This window comes from Triturus cristatus, chromosome 10, assembly GCF_964204655.1.
Source record: "Triturus cristatus chromosome 10, aTriCri1.1, whole genome shotgun sequence".
Classification (NCBI taxonomy): Eukaryota; Metazoa; Chordata; class Amphibia; order Caudata; family Salamandridae; genus Triturus; species Triturus cristatus.
The window spans coordinates 212,015,998-212,031,051 of record NC_140593.1 but is presented as its reverse complement, the minus strand read 5'-3'; the positions used below and the strand labels follow the sequence as shown (position 1 = coordinate 212,031,051).

General features: G+C 41.6%; 1 protein-coding gene across 1 annotated transcript in view; it reads left to right on the top strand.

The window, feature by feature from the left end:
* The window catches only part of PLXDC2 (plexin domain containing 2), a 1,457,706-nt gene that overhangs the window by 1,360,379 nt on the left and 82,273 nt on the right, over positions 1-15,054 (top strand). Inside the window, exon 12 of the mRNA XM_085630822.1 lies at positions 4,522-4,560. Coding sequence (XP_085486948.1) covers positions 4,522-4,560 — 39 coding nt within the window. The remainder of the gene's footprint in view (positions 1-4,521; positions 4,561-15,054) is intronic.

Here is a 15,054-nt window from a genome sequence, read left to right as displayed (position 1 = left end):
ACCAACCGCCAACTTGTCTGCATGTTCAGGGGGGTCGTCTTGTGGTAAATTATCTCCAGCATCCTTCCTGGGAGTATTGGAGGCCTCAAAGGTGAGCTGCCTCTGCCTGGGGTCACTCCGGCCCATATCGATTGATCAGCGGCAGTGGCCAGGCAGGCAGCTAGCACACAAATTCAGATAGAGCAGCACAACATAGAGCATTGGGTAGTGGGAAAGGATACTGCAAGCCCTCTACACTTCACAGTGGAACACAGGGCACAGGTTCATCTCCCACCCTGATGATGCGGACGTACGGCACATTCCAGGGAAAAGCGTTGTTTTGTTACATTAAACTGAGGCCCAGGTGTTCCAAATTGCGCAATGGCTCTTCTGCAGCCTCATCATGTAATCGGCACCACCTCTAATGCTCAGCAGGCCTCAGCCCTCTTCGCCGTCTATCACAGTGCAGTTTGACCCTTTCCATTATCAATCACGGGAGGGATATTCCCTGCATGGCCGCCCAGATATCACCACATCACCCGCCTCTAGTTCCAAGGGGGGCAGACCTGCCACAGTCACACTGGTATGGGCCTTCGATCCCCAGGCTCAAGTTGTTACAGCAGCCGCTCCCATCAACCGCGGGTGCGCCCTCTGGCTCACCCGCGACCCCTGGTGTAGCGGGTGCCCCGGGTCGCCCTCACCTCATCTGAAGCCGTCGCTGTGTGCCCAGTAGTTTCAGCACCTCACCGCCGCTGCTCAGAACTGCGTAGTCCTTGTTGAAGCAACGGCATGCAGCTTTTCCAGCATGGCTGCCCGGGAGCTTCACGGTCAAGCCACCATCTTGGTGCTCAACCAGGCCACGCCCCCCCATCAAAGTCCATCATGATAAAGCCTCAGATGTTTTTTAACTTTGATATGAAAAATTTAATTTGAACACTTTTGTTTATTGTTCATTTCTGTTAACTCCCATTGTTATAAAGATGATCATTTAATAGTTAAATTAAGTTGTCACTAATGTGGTCCATCGATAAAATTGTTGGATTCTTTTTCTGAATTATAGGCCAATTGTAATTCTATCAGGGCTTTTTCCGAAGAATCATTCTTGGGAATGCATGTTAACTGAACAAGGAGGTGCATGTTAGTCATTTAAATGTGGTTTTGAACATTGCAGGTTCTAATTAGGCCCGGGTGAAAAAAAAATGATGCTTGCATAATCATGTGTAATTACTGGCAGCTCAGTTTATGCCTCTTATGTGAAATGCCTGAGATAGCACTAGGCCATGTGTCAGAAATGGTATTCCTGGTTGGCTGAGGTATGCACCCACGTCAGCCATTAACCACCACTCTAGTCAGGGTAAGCTAGATACACACTAAAAGATAACCTGAGCTCACTCTCAGGTAGCTTGGCACAAAGCAGTCAGCTTATCTACAGAGGCAATGTGTAAAGCATTTGTGCAACACATACACACACACACAGTAACACAATGAATACACCACAAAACGACTTCAAACAGGTTGAGAAAAATAGGGAATATTTATCTGAGCAAAATGAGACCAAAACAACAAAATTCAGATGGGTAGAAGTTGAGATATGAATTTTGAAAGATTCAGTGCAAAAGCACTGCTTAGGATTCAATAGCGATAAAAGGTTACTTTAAGTTGCGCTAGACTGGGGTAAATCCAAAGTTCTGGCCAACCGTGATGCAGAACGGGTCGGATACAGTTTCAAACAGGTTCCGCTGAAGTTTAACTTTTTCATGCTGAGCCAAGAGCCCCATTCGTGGGGAAAATGCAAGTAGAGCATCGCTTGCGATGTTCCTAGGTCGTAAAGAGTTGGCCGGTCATCACGGATGGCACAAGGGGCAATGCATGCTGGGCGAGGTGATGATATTTCTGCAGCTCACGCTGATCCATCGAGCAAGCGGCACAATCCCAGTGTAAACTGGACTGCCCGAAGTAACTAAGGGCCCAAAAAGCCGATTTCAGAGTCCCAAACACAACTTCCAAGGGCCCAGGACTGCAGTGGTGCTTGTAGGGGGTCAGGAGTGAGTTGAAGATAAGCTTTTGTAGAAATCAGCTGGAGAACCTACTGCTGAGGCCTAGAACTTGGAGGGGCACCTCAGACATGGGCAGGACTCACAGACAGCAGAGTCCAGCAGCATTAACAGAATTGGAGGAAGTTTTTTTTTCCCTGAGACTTCAGAAAACAGGCGGTAAGTCAGAAAGCCCTTGGAGATCACCTGGAGGAAAAGGCAGAGACCTTCCAGCGGAGTCAAGGAGCAGCAGGGCAACAAGCAGAAAAGCAGTCCTTCCAGAAAAGCAGTACAGTTGAGTCCTTTAAGGCGCACCGTAGTCCTTCTCACAGAGGTTTAGATCAAAATCCAGAAGTGTTTAATTTTAAGGGGTCAGAGACCCAATACTTATACCCAAAAGTTCCTTTTATGTAGGTGGGGACTTCAAAAGATCTCTCTGAAGTGCACAAGGATCCCTTTTTTCCAGTACTGTCCGCCAGGCTACCCATGGGGGGGTAAATCAGTGCTTTGTACAAGGACAGGCCACAGCCTATTTAGATGTAAGTGTGAGCCACCTCTCCCTCTCCTGCCTATCAGAACGCATATGAATGCAGATGAGTCCTCTGTCGCACCCAGCCCTTCCTGTGTTTGTGGCTGTCTAGAGGGAATGCAGCCCAGATGTGTATTGGAGACAGTCTGGCAGGAGCAAAAGTGGCATTTCTAAAACAGTAAGGTTAAATCCAAGTTCACTACTAAGGAGGATTTATCATTACCATTCCAAACAAATCCAACATAAAAGGCCACTCCTCTCTGATCAGGAATTACAGCTTTAAGGTAAATTAAGGAATTCCCAATGCTGGTCTATGGGGGGGTAGGCCTCACAGTAGTGGAAACTGAAATAGGGTGTTTGCCACTACGAAGACATTTAAAGCAGAAAGGTAGATGTCCTCCCTTTCACTTACATAGAACCCTGCCCTTAGGGTTAGGGCCTACCTTAGGGGACACTTATATGTAATAAAATGCGAGTTTAAGGCTTGGAAAGTAGGCTTAAATGTCAAGTCGAAGGAGCAGTAAACTTCACACACAGGCACTGCAGTGGCAGGCCTGAGACGGGTTTGAAAAGGCTACTTCTGTAGATGGCATAAGCAGTGCTCCAGCCCACTAGTAGCATTTGCAGTACATGCCCAGGGTATATGGTATAACACTTTACAAGGGACAAACTAGTACAACAAATATGCCAAGCAGGTATACACCAATGTCACCAAATTTAGGGGAGAAGCACATGCACTTTAGCACTGTTTAGAAGTGGTAAAGTGCTTAGAGTTCTAAGGCCAACAAAACGAATGAGCAAAAATGAGAGCAAAAAGTTGGGAGAGGACCACCCTAAGGATGATATGTCGAACACCATGTAATTGAGATTTTTTTCAGGTAAAAATCCTATTGCAAAATACCAGAACAAGAACAGCTCTTCTTTGAGTCACATGCTATTTTGCACTATTTTTTTTTTATGCAATGTATCCTCGCGTCCAATGTTTCACCTAAAACTACTTTTCAGATGATTGCCATATGAGAAAACAAGTCTTGTAATCAATCCAGCGTCGACAAACTCAATGTTTGTTATGTTTATGGAATTGTATACATAGCATATTTTTCAGTTTTTTTATCACGTCTTTTTTCACGAAATCTTTAGAGCTTGTGTTCCTGTAGCGTACATTGCTGTGACAAATTTGATGAAATAATCCTTAAAATGTACTCACAGGACAACATGACGTGCTTTGCAACTAACCATTCCAAGCTATTACAGCTGCGACAGGCGCTGGAAAGTATGGTAATTTTGCTGTTCCAAAGGCTGCAGTCCTTGCTGCTGCTTCTCATGCTAACAAAGAAGAACATCAGCTTGATGCATGCTGGAATTAGTTGGGTTTTGGAAGTGGGCCAGAGTTTGAAATAGGATCTGGAGAAGGCATTTCTAGCCTTTGTGAGGAGGATGTGGTTAAGCCTGGGACAGAAGATAGGACAATATGGAAATTAGCTGATAAAAAAAGCTGCCTTAGGCAGAAAAAGATCCAGAAAGGCCTTAACAGCGCCGGGGCAAGATTTGTGGCTTTCATTCCGAAGGCTCCCGGAGCAATAATGCCGCAGGCCTCCGGCTCATGAAATCTGCAGACAGTGAAGGGAATCGTTCCAGCCTCCACTGAGCCTGCACTGGCTGCTTTATGTTTCTGCTTTGTTTCCTTGTGGGACGTATCATTTTTTTGCTCAGGGAAGTGAAATGTTTATTTTTTTTCTAACAACCAATTGTCTTAGTCTCTCACGCACAATATTACACCCAGACCAATACCAAGCATATATTTAGATATACAGGCATTGTTAAGGGCATACAATGCACACAGCAATGCACAGTGCCAGTTCATTGCATCGCTTACTAGAACACCACACAAGAGAGTTTAAACTTTTGAAGCAATGGCAATATTATATTTACAAAACAAATGAAGATATGTGGTTCAATTATTTATTTGTTTTTTTTCAGATGACACAAAGATAGCGCTACATCTTAAGGATAATGGGGGTAAGTTATTCCCTCCTGCATAATATATGTTGTGTAATGATTTGTCCTAAATATTGCAAAATGCAAAAGTGTTTGTGAATGTAGCTCAAGCAGCATCTATTTTAAAACTTATTCCAAAAAAAGGTTGGACAATTCGTGCTTTTAGCTCGTGTGATGACCGCCTCCTATTTTTAGGGACATAAGGGAAGGTATTTCCCTACAAGGAACCTTGTTTCCTATCTAGACCAGGCCTGGGCAGAGTTCTGCTATGCGGAACTCCACAAACTGAAAAAAAAACTCCGCCGTACTACGCTGAGTTCCACAAGTTTGTTAGGTCGCATGCCTTCTCGTTGATTTTTAGCGCAGGATGTTTGTCTCTGTAAAATCAGCGGGAATTGCACCATGCTCAGCACAAGAGGGTGCTGCTTCTTTCTGCCACTCGAATAGATTTTCTATTCGAGCAGAAGCTTCCTCAAAATGAAAGATGTTTTCTCAACGCGAGCGGTTGCGACCGTCCACTACCGTCTGCATTGAGAAATCTCACTGGGAGTTGGTCTACGTTGGATGTTTCTCGCTCGCCAACTTAATTTTGGCGAGCGAGGAAAAAACTCCACTCCTTTTTGCAACTCTATGTGCTCTGCGGAGTGCGGAAAACTCCGCAAATGGAGAGGTGTTTATTGCCCAGATCTTATCTAGACAAAGGCAGGGAAAACATTGTGTAAATTAACTTTTTTTATTGTCTGCTGGCAGTCACCAGGAGTACTAGCAAGTATGCACTAGTCTGGAAATAAATGAATGTTGTTGATTTTTATCAGTACTGCTGGAGATTTGTGTGAACCCCAAAAATTGTAGGTTTACAAAGAGAGTGCATACTGCAAATTCTGACAATATAGTTGTGAGATGTTCTCAACTCTGTACCTTACAATTTGTAAACTTTGCAATTTTCATTTGAAAATTGCAATTGCGTATTACCGTTTGGAAGATAGATTTCCTGCAAAACATCTACCTGTGATGGAATTATCATACATAATGCAGTTTTTTAAATAGTTTTCTACAAAAAACCTACGCTGTAAAGTATTTATTTATTTTCTTCACAAAACGTTTTCAACTACCTGAAATTCCCGAAATTACTAGTTTTTCAAAGTCCTGCAGTTAGCACAGGAAGTTTACACGTCATAAGGTGTAAAACCTCCAGATCTCTGAACTTTTGAATTGGTAAGAATCTGCCCCATATGAATTGATTATACAACCTTTTTTCCAAAGAACCAAAAAGAGAGGAACATCTAAGATTATTTTAGCACCAGGTGAAAGGTTTACTGATAAATGTACCATGGGACTAAACTGCTGTGAGATGGGAAGCATGGTCTTTCTGTCTTTATTGCATATATAGGTCTGTTATAGCCAAGAGCTTTTGTTTTTTTCTTTCATATAGTAGACTTTCAGAAAGCCTCCTTTGCCATAACCTTTGGCTTATAACACGACTACGTTAGACATTGTCAATCACCTCTTGCATCAGCCCTGATTTTATTCTCATCCTCCTTCTATTGACAGTTTGTGTGTATCTTTCCATTACAGTTGTGATGCACGAGGGTCTATTCGCATCTAAAAAGTACAATATGCCATCACACGTTTTATGAAATTCAATCGATTACCTCATACGTCTATTATGTATATGTAAATATTTGTTCAATTTACCTTTTGTTAAGATTATTTTTTCCTCGAGGATCACAACTCGTATTGAAGCTTGAACCTTCAATGGTCACCTGTAGGTTTTCTTTTAAAAGTTCAGTGTGATCTGACCCTAAGATGACTGCCCCAAATTCTACATTATGCCTTTTTCCAGTCTCCTGGACCAGGACAAGATATTTTTTGTAACTTAAACTCCCAGGATTGATTGTGGCTTAATTCGATGCACGAATGCAGATTCCTATGTATGTTCCCTATATTCTCCCTATATATGTATGACATCAATTTTTACATAGGTGTGCGCTAGCAGCAATCGCACAGGAATACCTTTGACATATATCAGGAAAATATTGGCCATCAATATTTCTTGGGGCCATATAGATGAGTTTTCAAAATAGTGAAAAAGTACAGGTTTTTAAGTCCAAAACCATTTATAATGTAATTGTCCTAGAAGAACGTGGTTAGACATCTGAGTTTTTTCCAAAATATATTTTAATGTGTACTGTCACTACCCATACATAAACATTAATCAAACATTACACGCATGAGGTGAGGCCCTATATTAGTCAATTACACAAGCACAGTTGTTGAATCTATGTGATATAATGGCACGTATGTCCTCATGAAGAACGACGAAGTGCAGAGTGGAATTGTTTTATAAAGAGCTTATCTTCAGCAATATTACATAGGCGACTTAAGAATGACAATGGAGTTTCTGATTACTATTGCTCCTATTACGACTGTGGGTAGTAATGTAGGGCATGTCATATTTTCTCCATAAGGATCATGACTCCGTGGATTTAATTTTAGGCAATGGTTGTCTCCTTTTCCTCTGACGCAATTAACATCTGACCAATCTATGGACTTTCAATATTGTGCAAACCCTTTGCAATAGCGTCACCTTCAAACTACCTAAATGATGTTGATAAATTTGCATCTTTTGTACATCCATTTAAAGTTAATGAGAACTCAAGATTCCTTTAATTACTTCTACAACTATAATTAAAAACAATTGAGTGTGCATGGAAATGTCCCTTGTACCTACAGAATCAATACCTGAGCAAGTGTGGCTGTTTTGGTGTCCAGATCCTCTTAAAACTCCTGTGTATTTATGGCAATATCTTTTGATCTCCTTCCACAACTCAGATTTTTGGGATTCCAGGGCTGCCATCAGGCCCTACTTTGTATGCAGCATGGTACCAGCTGCTCCGGTGAGACTGTCAGCAGTTGGGTAGACTTCCCATTGGGACCTCCATGTAGTGTGAGTAAGAGTGGGGGTACTAGCAGCCCTTTCACATCTGCAGCTTCTTCTGTGGCATGAATCTTGCTTGGTTAGCTAGAGTGCCCCCTCTATTTTCAAAGAGCGTTGTTCCCAGTTGGGGCACCTCTGCTTCTAGTGCAGTGCTTCAATAATTAAGTGTGGCCTACTCCAGGCATCCATGACATTTATGTATTGGTCAAGTCTTTAGGGTGACAAGTTTGGTCCAGGATTGCCTCCTCCCTCCACTTTTATATTGCCTGTAGGAATTGGCTGTGGGAGGTCATCTCTTAAAATCATATCATTCCCCCATCAGCTCCTCACATTTACACATCCTAATGCTGTGCTACATGGAGCACACAGATTCTCAACAGATGCATAGTGCACTAATTCCTATTGGTCGTGCATGAGTGTAAGCCACCTCTATGGCCACCCTGGTGTTTTATCTTCCTGTCTCAGGGGAAAGGTGTCCACTTTCTGCTGAAGTCAGGCAAGGGCAGGCAGTGGGGGGATGAAGAGAGATGGAAGGGGGGCTGCAATCCACTGAAGTGCTGCTTCCCAAACTTTGAGGTTGGCTTCTGCTGTTACCTGGATCTGCTGCAATCCATGGTGTTCCTTCCTGGTACTCATCCTGCAGGTGGCTCCCTGAACTGCTATCTAACATTCACACGGTGGACATGCTTTCCACATCTCCTACAGGCATCATCTTTAAATGTAGTCATAGAGCTGCAGTTTCCAAAGTGGGGTTCAGGAAGCAAGACCCCTGCCCTCAATCACTGAAGTTTTGGGGAATGATTGCGTGATAACAGTGCTGCAGAGGGACCAAGATATGTGCTAAGTGGTGGCCTTTCTGGCGTGTGACTTCACAGGTCAGAGCCACGACTCCATCCCTAGAAAATGCATACTGATTTCCTCGTAGCTCCCACTGTCTTCAATCCTATTTGTTTCCCATACACCCTATAACAGTGAGATCATGAAATGACTGTAAAGGTTTTGGGTGTGGTTTTGTTCTCATCTGGATGACCGCAGTTGTGTTCTTCTTTTCTGGTCTGTATAAGGGAAAAGTGGCACAAAAACAGGAAATGCCAAAGCAGTTTTTTCATGGGAAAGGTTGTCTGCTTCATTTGATTTCAGTGTATTTTCAATTGGATCCCTGCATAGGCTGCCTTCATCGACTGCCTCCATTCATTTTCAGAAGTGTTATCTTCATGAATGAAATCTTAAAATGCTCACCCTATCAGCCTCCAGCAGCACCTGCCTATCTTGCATTACTCGCAGACTCCCTTTGAATGCTTTTCAGATATTGAGAGAACCTGGAAATTCTCCTCATTATAATTGTATTTAATACAATGGCCTTTTATTTCAACTAAGGGTATCATCCTCGAATATCTTGTTTTCTTGGTGCTGCAAGTTCGTTGGGGATATATTTTCTGAGCTGTGTGTCAGTACGTGCATCACTGCTCCCATGTCTCTGTTTCTGTTCCTGTGTTTCTCAGTTTGTGTTGTCCCAATGTGTGCCTTACATTGTCATTTGCACTGTATACATGCATACAATGGATACATGTATCTCAGTGTGCCAGTGTCAAAAAGTGGAATATTAATTGTGGTTCATGGAAGTCCACCACAAGTTATCTAAGGCAAAGAGGAGACAGTTTTAGATTAAGAAAATGTGAAAGGATTTATAACTACCAAGTCAAAAAACAAAAGACAATACAAATTCCACTATAATTTACAAAAATAGAGGTTTATTCAACGAATAAAATGACAACAAAATGACAAAATCGAAGAGAGGTACTGGCTATATACATTTTTAAAGTTGTCAATAAAAAATAGTGCCGGAAAGCATTAAGCGTCAAAGTGGGTCAGCTGGTCCAATCACACAAAGAGCGTGGGTCAGATACACCAACCATGATTGACCCAGTTGGAGGTTTTTCATTTAGACTTAGTCTTTTTTCTTTAGGTAAAAATCCTTTGGCGGAGCGTGGCAGCAGGATGTATTCGAGAAGGGCTCCTCAACATTGTAAAGACATTCTGCCTTCTCTTCTCCTGTTTTGCTGAGTTCATTTTTGTTGGACTTAACACTCTGCACACCCCTGCCAACCAGTGCTCAAGTGCTTGTGCTCACGCCTTTAAACATGGTGAGATTGGCTTACAGACAATTGACACATTTAACTTACTTATAAGTCCCTAGTCAAGTGATAGTGCATGTACCCTGGGCCTGTAAATTGAATGCTACTAGTAGGCCTGCATTATGTCACCCACATAAGTAGCCCATTCAAACGTGCTCCATCTCAACCTGGCAAATAAAGCTCTTGCCAGGCCTAAACCTTCCTTTTTAATACATATAAGTTACCCCTATGGTAGGTCCTTATAAGGCAGGGTGAAGTGTATTTAAAAAGTTCGAAATGTACTTTTAAGTTTTACATATCCTGGTGGTGAAAAAATTTCAAATTTGTTTCTCACTACTGCAAGACCTACCTCTCCCATAGGATAACATTGGGTTACCGTACTGCAGTTAATAAGTGCTAACCATTGGTTGGGAACAGGTAGAAAAGTCAAGTTTGGTTTCTAATAAATTGTAATTTAAAAGCCTGTTTAATGGTAAGTCGGATTTTAAGTCACAATTCTAAAAATGCCACTTTTACAAAGTTGTCATTTTCTTGTCCATCACTAGGTGTATTCGACAGTTGGCCATTGTGTATTTTTCCCAGACAGTATAACAAAGGGAAGACTGGGTACTGGCAGGATAGGCCATCCTCAGTAGATGGGAGGAGTGGAGATGTCACCAACCACACGTGCACTTCAAAGCCACTGCCCCAGCACTCTAGTAAAGAAAAAGTTATTTTTATTTCAGTTAATAAAAGACATCTTCCTGTAAAATCCACACCCATGCAAAAACCCACCCAAGAATCGGCCTGGAGTGCAAAAATCATACTGTTCTCATTGTGTGCATATTCACCTAGAGCGCTGGCACTCTCTTTTTCCTAGTTCCTACAGAGTTGTAACATATCTAATATACATTTCCATAGGTTAAATTTACCTAAAATAAAAATACCAACTTAAAATTCTTAGAACTAGGCATTCACTGTGAAGCCAGTTTAATCATGCTGGTTCATGTGTTTGTGTTTAAAATACATAAAACAATGTGCCATTAATAGCCTATTAAATAGCAGAGCTTGGTATCCTTATCCTGCAATTCAGTGGGTTATAAAATACAATCCCAGTGATAGATGTCTCTAACGGAGGATCCAAATAAATATGATTCACACCATCCGCTTTCCCTCTTGCGGCTGACTCCTTTCAGTTAGTAGCTGTTCTGCATTGTTCATAAATTTTATAAAACGACGAGCACCATTGGGAAATCACCTCTCAAGCAGAAAATTATTGCTTGGTGACATGTTCTTATACCAAACTGAAGAAATATTGGCCATAGCTAAAATCTTCATTTTGATAAAAGGCAAGATCAGATGCACAAAAGGTGCATCACAGTTTCCCGTTAAAGCAGGTACAGTCTGTATCTATTCAATGATGGCGCGTCCGTCCATTTTGGTAACCGGTCTAATGAGGCAAAAATCCCAAATCAAGGTTGTATCAGCCTTATTTTAAAATAGCGACCATTCCTGCTTTCTGATAGATATATTTAGTATTGCAAATGCTTGTATAAATTAATGGACATCCAATTCTGATTTATGTTTCCTGTGTTATCCTTATCTCCCAGGAATCGGTGCAATTTTTATTGCTTCTTCATCATAAATTTAAAAGTGCTATATGCTTAATTTTGGTGCAGCTTGCTATCAAGCTTGAGGTCTTTAAAGACACAAGATAGCTCTATCACCCAGGGGTTTCATAAAGTCCCTGTCGGCATCTCTTCCCACATGTATGATTTATGTGTACTATCCTCAGCATTAACCAGATTGAAAGAGTACTTAATCAGTGAGGCTTCTGTACTACCTGCTGATCTATAAGCTCAAATTCAACCCTTACCTAGGCTTAGGATGCATTTTTAGGGAGACGAAAAAGCAGCCGAAGCACTTTCCATTGGGAGACATTTAAAAAGTGCCTAATTTTTCCAGGGAAAGCCAATGAGCCATAAGATAGTGTAAGTATTCATTTTGACTTGATTACCTATAGCAAGGGAACTAGAGATGGATTTGGCAACTTGCAGAGTAGCATTGGAAATGCATGAACTAGTGCTCCCAGCTTAGCTTCGAGCCAAATGCCTAGATATTTAGAGTGTTATATTTCATATCGGTACCCTGACATAAGTTTAGAAAACATCATACTCTTTCCCTACATCATCTCCCCTTCATTTCATATGAACGAGCCTTATAAGGACAAAACTCCAAATAAGGACAGAATGCCTTATAGGGACTGAATGCCTTATAAGGACTGTCGCCTTTTTAGGACTAAACGTTTCACCTAGTTCATGACGAGGGAGGGTTCTGCCCGATCGATATTGCTAAGACATCATCCTTAGCACATATGAAAAATGTATCAATACACTCTCCAGGGGGTCATACTTCACCTCTCCTATCTATGCACCAAGGTTTAATTCCCCAACGTCATCCTCATACTGAACAATGGGTACCACCTGTACATAGACTGTATAAATACAGCACCTCTTGCTATCAGTAAGCAGGAGGGAACTGAGACTTCAAGGATGATACACTGACCAGAGATGCTGCGGCTCCGGCATGCCATCTCTCCAGCTGACTGGTCTAACCATCCCATGTCCAACTCAAGTCCAGGATGAATTCCCACACTCTCACTATTCAGGTATGGGGGTTGGACTAAATCCTAGCCGGATTCTTGGCTCTTAGATTCTAGGCTATTAGGCTCTTAGGCTCATTAGCTCTTTCGCACCTACTCACATGCTAGGTACACTTAGGTCCATCTAGACAGGCATCTTAGGAGTATGCACTTTTATAAATGCATTTCATATTCAAGTATATGTTCATGACTATTGCAAAATGGTATTCCTTTTTATTCACTGTACTGCTGGCTCTATATCTCTGCCACTGTATTAGAGTTGTAACAGCGCACTTATTTTACATGAGAAGAACAACGGTACAATACATTCTTATTGTAAAAATGCTCTACTGTTTCTTCTGTGTATCTCTCTGAGAGCAAAACAAGCAAGCACGAGTGACTGGGTGAAAAGTAGTATATTGTTTCCAAAAGTCTGATGTTATTGTGTTTTACAGTTGCCAAAAACTAATCTCTCTGATAGCAGGAGATGCTGGTGGCACTACGAGCTAGCTAATGCAAACCATAGCCTAACATATGCGGTGGGGGTGTACAGACTCAGTTTTCCGCCAAGCCCACGGTATATGTTATCCGTAAACGGCGTAGGTCCTGCATGACAGGGTACTATTAGGACTACACAACAATAGCCCTGTCTTCTTTTGATCTCAGTGTCCCCTAGATTCCAGATGCCTTTCTTAATTACCCTTTTCCCTAAGATAAACACGTTTGTTTGATGAAAATGAATGTATATAAAAATGTATTTGCAGTATTTGTTCACCACATTTAAAAGTCTATGTAAACCAACACTTGTTTGATTTAAAAGCACATCATCTGCTTATTTTAAGGAAGTTAACAGATGTCTACCAATGGATGAAATGGCGCCTGGTTTAAGAGCAGGCTCAGATCTGAAAAAAACAGGTTCAAAAGAGTGGGCGCTAGCACACACCCTTGTGTTAGCCCCCTATTTATTTCTACTTTTCTTGAAAGTGTGTCGTATTCGCCCAGCTTTTTCTGCTCTCATTTGTTAGAGTGGAGTAACTGAATGGCACGTAGCAGATTACCTGGGATGTTCCAGGTAACCAGTTTCCTTTATAGCTGATTCCTATCAACATAGTTGAACACTTTGGAGAATTCGAAGAAGCAGGAGTATAGCAGCTGTTTCTTCTGAACTTACTTGTTTATCAGCATAGTCGGTCAAATCTAAATCATAGTCATAGTCTAAAGTGCTAGAATTTGCTCAGAAGCAATATTTGGCCTCAATGTCTATTAGACTAATTAGTCAATAGCTATGCAGGCTAGTGTATGGTCCCATTTTGTATATTGAGTGTAAAATTGGCCCTTTCCATGATTCATATATGGCATCAACCTCCAAATAGTGATAAAAAAGTTTCTAGATTCAGGTCATCTTTATGAATCGCTGCCAGAAGACCATGCCGGGAACGCAGGCCAGCAGCACCGCCCCACCGGCATATAATAGTTCTTTCAAGTATTTCTTGTTGGGAGTATGTAAATGTAATTGCTTCTTTTTCTTTGGCTAGTTGGATAGTTCACCTGTTTGATAGTAAAGATTTTCAACATAATTCATCCAAGATGTTGAATCAACCGTGTTTACCAGTGTAAATGTTCCCGGTTTTTGATAAAACTGTAAAAAAGCCTGCTGTTTTTTTCTTTTGCAGCTCCTTGATCTTTCAGGCATGGTCTATATTGTCATCGTAATTTTTCCATCTTTGATGTCCTGATGCAGGGTTTTCCTTTTAACCTTTAATTCCTTTGAGCACACATTTTTTTCAATGGGTCTCCTTGCATTGTTCCGATGCTGTTGGTCACCCCCCAGCTCAGTTCCTATCATGCTCATAGCCGATATCCACACATAAATCAGATCTTTAGTTTCCCTCATTAGCATTCCACCTGCCTGTTTCCAATAAAAATATTTTGAAAGTGAATCACTCTTCCATGAGACACTATAGCGATATATCGAACTTGATGCCAAAGCCACCGTCCTTGTGGTCTTTGCCATCTTGTTAGAGTTATAGTTATTAGCTGGGGATAGTGGTCACTTTCATACCACGAAGTCCTGGATTTCTTTAAACAGCCCCATAGAAATAAACATATAGTCCAAATCTCAGTGGCTCTTATTTGTTCCGTGAGTGGAGGCCATAGGTGTATTAGAGGAAATCGACTGTTAATGCTCTTAATCCAAGCGCTTCCAGGGTTGCCAGTAACATATGATCAAATTTCTCCAGCTCGCTGTAGCCTGAATTCTGCATTGAAATTTTATTAAAAACATCAGTTCTGTTAAACACTCCTTTCCTCCTGCTATGATTGGATAGATTCAGATTAAAATCCCCTGTCAGATTCCATGGTATATATCTGTGATGTTCGTAGACATGTAGGGAGGCTGTTCATGAAGCGGGAAATGTCAGGGAAAGGAAGGTGAAAATTAATTGGTTCCATGGAGTCTTGTTCTTTGGAAGATAAAGCCCTCAGACACCCAAATGAGGGTCATGCCTCTTCATTGGTCTTTTTTTCCTTGTGGGGCCAGTGCTAGAAAGCCCCACAGGCCCCGCAAGAGGGCTCATTGAAGTAGATCTTCACTTTTTGCCATTTTGAGGAGTGCAGGAATGTGAAAGCAGGGTAGTGTGTGAGATAGAGGGTTGAAATTACCTAAGGTGTGCTGTATACTCTTTAGTCTGATAGCAGGACATTCTAGTGGCACTATGAGCTAACTACAATGTCTACTGAGGTTAGATGCCTGAGATTACTATCAGCCGCTAATGGTTTTACGATATTTCCCCTATTTATTATATCATTTCGCCCTCTACATT